The sequence below is a fragment of the Amblyraja radiata genome, chromosome 18 (assembly GCF_010909765.2).
Source record: "Amblyraja radiata isolate CabotCenter1 chromosome 18, sAmbRad1.1.pri, whole genome shotgun sequence".
Lineage (NCBI taxonomy): Eukaryota > Metazoa > Chordata > Chondrichthyes > Rajiformes > Rajidae > Amblyraja > Amblyraja radiata.
Window position 1 is genome coordinate 27481454 of NC_045973.1, and position 10354 is coordinate 27491807.

The 10354-nt window shown below is 46.1% G+C and overlaps 1 protein-coding gene across 1 annotated transcript in view; it reads left to right on the forward strand.

Moving 5' to 3' along the window:
* The window catches only part of LOC116983578 (monoglyceride lipase-like), a 29426-nt gene extending 22260 nt beyond the window's left edge, over positions 1-7166 (forward strand). Inside the window, exons 5-7 of the mRNA XM_033037362.1 lie at positions 837-926; positions 2415-2630; positions 7056-7166. Of these exons, the coding sequence (XP_032893253.1) occupies positions 837-926; positions 2415-2630; positions 7056-7166 (417 nt within the window). The remainder of the gene's footprint in view (positions 1-836; positions 927-2414; positions 2631-7055) is intronic.
* Positions 7167-10354: the final 3188 nt, after the last annotated feature.

Sequence of the window (10354 nt, forward strand, 5' to 3'; positions counted from 1 at the left end):
GGATGCTCCGGTTCCCTCCCGCATTCCAAAGATGTACAGGTTTTGTAAACTTTAGACAGTGTAGAAGCAGGCCCTACGGCCCACCGAGTCCGCACCAATCAGCGATCATCCCGTACGCCAGCACTATCCTACACACTAGGGACAATTTACAATTTACAGATGGCCAATTTACCTACAAACCCGCATGTCTTTGGGGTGTGGGAGGAAACTGGAGCACCCGGAAGAAACCAACGTGGTCACAGGGAGAACGTGCAAACTCCGTACAGACGGCATCCGTAGTCAGGATTGAACCCGGGTTTCTCGAGCTGTAAGGGAGCAGCTCTGACGCTGTGCCGATGAGGTGATCCAGGTTTGCAGGTTAAGGGCCTGTCCCACTTGGCGACTGTCAGCATCATTGTTTCTCGGGGTATCTAAATCTAAATTTTATTAGTTATTTAAGTTATGACATCGGATGGAAGCTGCAAACCCAAATCTCGATGCACTTATGTGCAATGACAATAAAATATATTATTATTATTGACTGACGTATCAGGTCACCGAAACATTTGCGGCGTGATGACGTATTGACATGCGGTGTTTTTTCAAGTGTCGCAACATTTGTTTTGTCGCTGCTGGATTTTGAAATGCTCAAAATCTTTGGGCGACCCTGATATGACGCCAGCAGTCTTTAATTGGCCTCTGTAAATTGTCCCTAGTGTGTAGGATAGAACTAGTATACGGGTGAATGCTGGTCAGCATGGCTTCGGTGGGCCTGTTTCCATGCTGTATCACTAAAACTTCAGCAGCTCATCACGGACAAAGATTTGACTCAAATTGCTTTGATTTCTCCACTCTAGATGCTATTAGCCAAATTGCTGTATCACATGTTACCACGGCTACCCCTGGGATACATCGATCCACTAGCAATATCATCAGACAATCAACAGGTGTGTCCATTGTTTTTATCTCTCTTCTTGCGCTAGTTAAGTAAAGAATTTAATAGGTTCTATGTGATTGATTGAGTTTAAGAACGTTGTATCAGCAAGGATAAGGAAAAGAACGCATTTGGAAATAAGCACTTCAGCCCATTCTGATAGACACAAAAAACTGGAGTAACTCAGTAGGCCTGGCAGCATCTGTGGAGAGAAAGAATGGGTGAGGTTTCGGGTCGAGACCCTTCTTCAGACCAGTTAGCCTATCTCCTTCATGCCAACTGCAATGCCCATCTGAGCTAGTTCCACCCGACCGCTTTTGACCCGTATCCCTCTAAACCTTTCCTAGCCCTGCACCTGTCTACGTATCTTTTAAATTTGTCTGTGAAACTGATGCGCTACAATGCTGAGAACTATATTCTGCACTCTGTATCTCCCCCTTTGCTCTACCTATTGTACTCAAGTTTGACTTAATTGTATTTATGTACAGTGCAGTATATCTGCTCTGTTTGGATAGCATGCAAAGCAAAGCTTTTCACATTACGTCAGTACACGTGACAATAATAAACCTAAAATATCTCAAGATGCCTCATCTAAGTTGACGTTTTGACTTTGACGTTTCCACCCTGGGAAAAAAAGCTTCTGACTGTCTACCCTATCTATGCATCTCATAATTTAATATACTTCTATTGGGTCTCCCCTCAGCCTCTGACGCTCCAGAGAAAACAATCCAAGTTTGTCCAACCTCTCCATAAAGCTAATTCCCTCCAATGTCATTGACCAAGGTTAAGGCTTGGTTGACCTACAACAGGTGTAGAGTAGACAAACACTTTAAGTGAAAAAAGACACAAAGTGCTGGAGTAACCAATGAAGGTCGCAACACAAAATGTCACCTATCCATATTCTGTATTGCTGCCTTGACCCACTGACTTACTCCAGCACTGTGTCTTTTTTTTGTAAACCAGCACCTGCAATTCCCTTGTTCTCCAAACATTTTAAGCGTTTGCCTGTTTTTGCTTAAGTTTGGCCAACTCACCCTCAGCAAAATGTAGAAACAAAGAACTGTCGATGCTGGGACAAAAGGATACAAAGTGCTGGAGTAACTCAACAGGTCAGGCAGCATCTCTGGAGAACACGGGTAGGTGACGTTTCGGGTCTGAAGAATGGTCTTGTCCTAAAACGTCACCTATCCATGTCCTCCAGAGTTGCTGCCTGACCCGCTGAGTTACTCCAGCACTTTGTGTCCTTTTCACCATCAGCAAACCCACACCCCGTCTCCTATAACCGATCTCCTAGATAAATTACATTTCTAGTCTTGTCCAAATTTTAAGCAAGTCGGAGGTTTTTACAGAGAGCATTTTTATATTCTTGGGTCTTTGGCTGGATTTTGCAATTTAAAAAAAACTTGCAAACAATCCTCTTCTTGTTTTGCCTTCAAATAATTGACTTAGCTGTTGAACGGCACTGCGATCCCAGTGTGCTGAAGTCTTTTTATCATTGCAGGTGGCGAATTATATAAATGATCCTCTCGTCTACCATGGACCCGTGACTGTGAAATTTGCTTTTGAGGTGTTGAATGCGCTAAGGACGATCGAGAAATTGTTCCCCACCATCACCTCACCGGTACTAATAATGCACGGCGATGCGGATACTCTATCAGACATCAGGGGATCCTACATTATGTACGGGAAGTTGGGCAGCATGGACAAAACATTTAAGGTGACACATTTTTCCACTAAATCTGGTGTAACACAAGCTCTTTTAACTCTGAAATCTGTTGGACAATCAAGTGTGTGGTGTGCCCACGACAAACTTATCTAATACCAGTTACAAGTGCATTCAAAGTTGGAAACAAGAACATAGCAGATGCGGTGCAAAAAAACATGCGTACAAAATTGAAATTGGTAATTACTCTTAAAAGTTACCATGCCCAATTATTTTGGATATTCAACACTAACAATCTTTAGTTTAGTTTGGCTTAGAGATATAGAGCGGAAACAGGACCTCCGACCCACTGAGTCTGCGTCAACCAATGATTACCTCATACACTAGCACGATCCTACACACTAGGGTCAATTTACAATCTTTACCGATGCCAATTAACCTACAGACATGTCCATCTTTGGAGTGTGGAAGGAAACCAGAGCCCCTGGGGAAAACCCACGCGGTCACTGGGAGAAAGTACAAACTCTGTATGTACAGGCAGCAGCCATAGTCAGGATGAAACCCAGGTCTCTGCCACCATACCGCATATCTGTCAAGGATACCCCCTTACCCTAGAAACAAACTGCAGATGCTGGTTTATGACAACGATCGACACAACGTGCTGGAGTAACACAGCGGGTTAGGCAGCATCTCTGGAGAACATGGATGGGTGATGTTTTGGATCAGGACCCTTTATCCCGTACCTTTTGGTTTTGTTCAAGAGACCCATTGAGTTCCTCCAGCACCTTTTATTCAGCCCCAGCCCAAAAGGTCAAAAGTAGGTGACTCAGACGAATGTTTACCCAGACAGGCAGCTCGAGTTACTCCAGCAATTTGTGTCTATCTTCAGTGTAAAACAGCATCTGCCGTTCCTTCCTACACATGCAGTCTTTAGATTGAATTGAATCCTATCTGATTATTCCAATGCTTCCCTTTAAATCAATATTAGTAAAATCGAATTAGTGGCTATTTAGAACTAATGAACCACTCACTGGAATCTCAGGAGACAGACTATCCATAGACATCAGCTACAAACCCGACTCCCACAGCGACCTTGACTACACCTCCTCCCACCCTGCCTCTTGCAACAACGCCACTCCTTTCTCCCAGTTTCTCCATCTCCGCCGCATCTGTTTAGTTTAGGATAGAGATACAGCGCGGAAACAGGCCCTTTGGCCCACCATGTCTGCGCCAATCTGTAATCACCCCACACACTTACACTATCCTACACGCACTAGGGACAATTTGCAATTATGCCAAGCCAACTAGCCTGTAAACCTGTACGTCTTTGGAGTGTGGGAGGAAACCGAAGATCCCGAGGAAAACCCACACAGGTCATGGGGAGAACGTACAAACTCCGTACAAACACCCGTGGTCAGTGTCGAACCCAGGTCTCTGACGCTGTAAAGGGCCTGTCCCACCAGCATGCGACTGCATGCGGCAAGCGCAACCTAACGTAGTCGCTTGAGCTGTACAGCCTCGCGGGGCCGGTCCCACTTCGATTGCCGGAGCCGTATGGAGTTGTGCGGGGCTGGTCCCGACATCGTGTGGGGCTCCGAAAAACTGACACTGTCCAAAAATTCCGCGCGGCAATGGCCTGCCGGCCCGCAGCCGCATTGAGGCCGTACGCAGCGTCTCTACGCCGTACGCACCGTCTTGACGGCGTACGCCTAGCGCGTGGCATTGCGCGATGACGTCATGGCCCGGCATGCCGTTGAGCGATGACGTAACCGCCCAACGCCGTGTGACGTCCAAATTCAGTCGGCCCGCCTCCTGCCCAGCAGATTGGTGAGTAAGATGTCGGGACCAACCCCGCACAACTCCAGACGGCTCTGCTCAAGCCACCACGTTGGACGCGCTAGACGCATGCAATCGCATGCTGGTGGGACAGGCCCTTAAGGCAGCAACTCCACCGCTGGGCCACCGTGCCCAAGAACCAACCTGTTCTCAAGACGAGACTTTCCACGCTGGAGATCGGAGATGTCCTCTTTCTTCAGTAAACGGTCTGCCACATTCCTCCACATTTGTGAATGGAACCCTCACCCAAGACTCCTCCATTCCCCACAGTCCTGCTCATGCCCCTCACTCTTCCCCCCCCCCCCCCCCCTCAGACAGAACAAGGATAGAGTTCCCCTGGTCCTCGCCTTTCACCCCTCCAGCCTCCACATCCAGCACCTCATTCTCCGACATTTCCATCAACTCCAATGTGACATCTTCCCCTCCCTGCTCCTTTCCACTTTCCTAGTGACTTCTCCCTCCACAACTCCTTGGTTAACTCATCCCTACCCAGCCAATCCTCCTGCTCCCCAGGTACCTTCCCCAGCAACTGCAGGTGATGTAAACACCAGCCCTTATACCTCCCCCCACATGTCCATTCAGGGACCTCAACAGTCTTCCAGAAGAGTCACATGTTCATGTGCACCTCCTCTAACCCCATCTACTGCATTTGGTGCTCTCGATGTGTGCTCCTTAACATGGGCGACATCAAACGTAGGCCAGGAAACCACTTCACTAAACACATGTGCTCTCTCCATCAGGACCTCCTGATGGCAAATCAATTTAAATCCTATCCCATTCCTATCCCAACCTGGACAGGTTAAATATATATAGATTTGTTTCGTTTTTAATTTTAGAGATACAGCATGGAAACAGGCTCTTCAGCCCACCCAATCCACACTGACCATCAATCACCCATATAATAGTTCTATTTTACACTAGGGATAATTTACAGAAGCCAATTAACCCACAAACCTGTATGCCTTTGGAATGTGGGAGGAAACCGGAGCACCCGGAGAAAATCCACACAGTCACAGCGAGAACGTGCAAACTCCGTACAAACAGCACCCACAGTCTGGATCTAATCTGGGTCCCTGGTGCTGTTAGGCAGCAACTCTATCGCTGCCACCTTTAGTTTAGAGATACAGCATGGAAACAAGCCCTTCACCTCACCGGGCCCAGTAGATTAGCATGTTCTGAAATTTCATAAAGTTTTTATAAATATTCCAATTGACCATGGATCACACAATCATGCTAGTTCTACGTTATCCCACTTTCACATCCACTCCCAACACACTAAAGGTAATTTACAGTGGGCCAACTAACCTACAAACCTGTGTAAGAAAGAACTGCAGGTGATGGTTTAAATCGAAGGTAGACACAAAATGCTGGAGTAACTCAGCGGGACAGGCAGCATCTCTGAAGAGAAGGAATGGGTGACATTTTGGGTTGAGACCCTTCTTCAGGCTGATGTCAGGGGAAGTCTGAAGAAGGGTCTCGACCCGAAACATCACCCATTCCTTCTCTCCAGAGATGCTGCCTGTCCCACTGAGTTACTACAGCATTTTGTGTCTACCTTCAACCTACAAACCTGTACGTCTTTGGGATGTGGGAGGAAACTGGAGCACCGGGAGTCTCTCTAGTGTTATTCTGTGCCACAGAAGCAAGGGAAGCTTAGACCGTGAGCAACAGCACCTTGTATTCCACCTGGGTAGCTTACAATTAAATGGGATGGACATTGAATTCATGAGACAGAACCTCTTGTGCACTTTCTCTAACCTCATCCTCTGCATCTGGTGTTCCCGATGTGATCTCCTTTACATCAGCAAGACCAAGCGTAAACTCAGGGACCATTTCGCTACGCACTTGCCCTCAGTCCGCCAAGGCATGCTGGAAGAACAGCACCTCATATTCCGCTCGGGTAGATTATAACCTAATGGTATGAAGGTTGAATCTCCCTCTCATCACCACCACCCCCCTCCACCTCTTACTATTCCTGGTTCCCCATTATTCCTCCCAACCACCCCTCCCTCTGGTTCTACATTTCACTCCCCATCTTCCTCATCAGACTCCACCATCCGCACCCTTTTGCCTTCTCCACTGATCACCTCCTGTCCACTCTGGATCCACCTATCACTTGCCAGCTCTTGCCCCATGCCTTCCCCGTACCCCTTCCTTCCAGCTATTTTCCTTCAGTCCCGATAGAGATGGTAGAGAGTCAGAACCTTTCCCCGCCCCCAGGGTGGAAATATCATGTACCAGAGGGGCATAGCTTTAAGGAGTGAGGGGAAAAGTTTAAAGGACATGTGCAGAACTATTTTTTTTACACCCAGAGGATGGTGGATGCCTGGAACAAGGCAGATACAATGGTGGCATTTGTGACGTTTGAATAAGCGCATGGTTATACATGGATACATGGTTATGCAAGAAATAGAGGGATATGGATTATGTGCAGGCAGATAACAGTTGGTCTTGGCATCATCTTTGGCCAGACATTATGGGCCGAAGGGCCTGTTTCTGTGCTGTACTTGTTCTATGTTCTGAGTACATTTGTGTTTGCGAAGCATTATTGTGATTTTTTTTTTTGAGGCATAATGATGGATCTTCTATCAATCTTTTGATATTCCGTTATTGTTGACTCTCACTCTTATCAATTTCCGACAGTCCTTTGTGAACGCCTCTCACGAACTCCATTACGAACCTCTCCCTGTGCGTACCAAGGTGGTGAGACTGATTAGACTGTGGCTCCAGGAACGGTTACCAGCAGCAACCTGAACAGATTGCGACATGGGAAGTTTTAGAGGAGTAGAATCAGTTGAGAAAAAACTAATTTCAAACCTTCACAAATCAGAAGCAACTCAGTTTTTTTTCCCCACAATAATTTTTTTTTTTTTTTAAAGAAAAAAACTGTATAGCTACTTTCATTGGAGCTTTGGAAACAGACTTTGAATGCTTCCCTTCTCGTTTTACCCACTTCTTCCTATCATCTTCGGAGTTTCTCCAAACCAGCTTATCAGTTGTTCATCAAGGACCTTTCCTCATGCCCTGGTTAAGAGGCTCTGTCACAGGAACTCTCAGTGTTGTATGGCATGTTACACTTTGCAGAGGATGGGTTAGTAATGCAACAAAGTGGGTTCAAGACCAAATTCAGCATCACTTCCAAGACTCACGCCTGCCACACTGTTGACATGTCCGCGTCCGAGACTTGGATAGCATGCACATACTTTTAAGACTTCCAAAGCAAGTTGCCTTAGTACCAAACGTTCCCGAGGACAAAAGAACTAACTCAACTGCGTCAAATAAGAGGACAGACAAGGAATGATGAGCTGCCATCTTAAAATATCCATCTTTCAAATGTTGATTTTGCATATTGTACGGCACCAAGACACAACTGATAAATAATCAGATTTATTTGAGATGCTTTGAACCAAGACTTTAGCGCTGGTTTGTGGAGCGCCTTTCAATATTGTAGGCTCAGCCATGCACAGATTAGAACTTCTCGCTGGCGTTGAGTAATCCGAAGCATACGTTCTTTAGATGAGATGAACTCTATTTGCTGAAAGTGGATGATCGATGCTTCTTGGACCGGGCCAAAAGTTGCATCTTCCCTCAATCACAAACTGAATAAGAAATCACTTATCTTCTTCTGCTTCTGGGTTTGCAATTTATGCAAAGTGAATAAAAAGGCAGCACGTTGTGCAGAACATTGCCGTAAAATCACATGGCCGGATTCAATATTAAAAGAGTTATGTTATTTTTCTTTTTGATTCCTCCTAAAAAAAATTTCTGCTCGTTGGAATTGCTAGGTAGTTTCTATATTAAATGATTTATTCTGGGAATATAATCTCTGTCATCAAATTCAGCTTTTTTTCCTCAAGTCCACGCTCAAATTAAAGTTTGCTGCCGTATGCTCAAGTATGGTGAGGTACAAGTACAATGAAACATTCTTGCTTGCAGCAGCATCACAGGGACATAGACTCAAACACACAAACAAACAACCATACAAAATATATTTACATTTGATTAGTTTTTAGTTTTAGAGATAGAGCATGGAAACAGGCTCTTCAGCCCACACACTATCACCCGTTTAATAGTTTAAAGGAGGAACTGCAGATGCTGGAAAATCGAAGGTGGACAAAAGTGCTGGAGAAACTCAGCGGGTGAGGCAGCATCTATGGAGCGAAGGAAATAGGCAACGTTTCGGACCGAAACGTTGCCTATTTCCTTCGCTCCATAGATGCTGCCTCACTAGCTGAGTTTCTCCAGCACTTTTGTCTACCCATATAATAATTCTATTTTACACTAGGGATAATTTACAGAAGCCAATTAACCCACAAACCTGTATGCCTTTCGAATGTGGGAGGAAACCGGAGCCCCCGGGGAAAGTCCACACAGTCACAGGGAGAACATGCGATCTCCGGACAAACAGCACCCACAGTCTGGAACTAATCCAGATCTCTGGTGCTGTTAGTCAGCAACTCTATTGCTGCCACCTTTAGTTTAGAGATACGGCATGGAAACAAGCCCTTCACCTCACCGGGTCCAGTAGATTAGTATGTCCTGAAATTTCATAACAGCAGCAGGGAGGTTGGGGATAGCATCAAGCAGGAAATAAGGGATGCGTGTAGCAACAGTATAGCGGTTATCATGGTTGACTTTAATCTACATAGAGATCAGGTGTAGTCTCACTAGGGCCCTGTACCACTGCAGAAGGGCCTCTTTGTTCCTATACTCAACTCCTCTTGTTATGAAGGCCAACATGCCATTTGCTAAGGGAATCAAGGGATACGGGGAAAAAGCCGGAATGGGGTACTGATTTTGGATGATCAGCCATGATCATATTGAATGGCTGTGCTGGCTCAACGGACCGAATGGCCTACTCGTGCACCTATTTTCTATGTTTCTATAAAGGTTTTATAAATATTCCAATTGACCATGGATCACACATTTATGTTAGTTCTATGTTATCCCACTTTCACATCCACTCCCAACACACCAAAGGTAATTTACAGAGGGCCAGCAAGTCTTTGGGATGTGGGAGGAAACTGGAGCACCGGGAGTCTCTCTAGTGTTATTCTGTGCCACAGAAGCAAGGGAAGTTTAGACCCAGAGCAACAGCACCTTGTATTCCACCTGGGTAGCTTACAATTAAATGGGATGGACATTGAATTCATAAGACAGAACCCCCTCTGCATCTGGTGTTCCCGACGTGACCTCTACATCGCCAAGACCAAGCGTAGACTCAGGGACCATTTTGCTAAGCACTTGCCCTCCCTCCGTCCGCCAAGGCCTGCTGGATCCCCCAGTTGCAAAACATTTAAACTCCCCTTCCCATTCTTACTGACCTTTCTGGCCTGGGCCTCCTCCATTACCAGAGAGAGGCCAAGGGCAAACTGAAGGAACAGCACCTCATATTCCACTTGGGCAGCTTGATGAACATTGAATTCTCCAATTTTGCAGACACCCTCCTTTCTTCCACCCCCCCAACTGTATCAATTTCTCCCACAATCCCATCCTCCCTCCCTACCCTCACTGCCCTCCCACCTATATCCCATGCACTGATTTCACTGCTCTCTCACCTTGCACCCTTTTATCTTCTTTTCATCTCCAGCCTTTGTCCACTCATTTGTCAATCAATCCCCCATCACCTGCATCCACCTATCACTTGCCAGGTTTTATCCCAGCCCCACCTCTATTTTCCATTTTTCTCTCCCCGACTACAATCAGTACAAAAAAAGGTCCCGAGCCGAAACGTCTCCTCTCCATCTCCTCCAGAGATGCTGCCTGACCTGCCGAGTTACACCATGCAAGATACCAGCATCTGCAGCTCCTTGTGTTTCCACGTTATTAGACATATTTGCAAACAAAAACTTTCAATCTGGTACAAAAGCAGAACTAATTTCCTCCAAGACACAACGTATCTGCTGTGACAGCGTGAAATGTCACCGGAGAATGGGATGGGA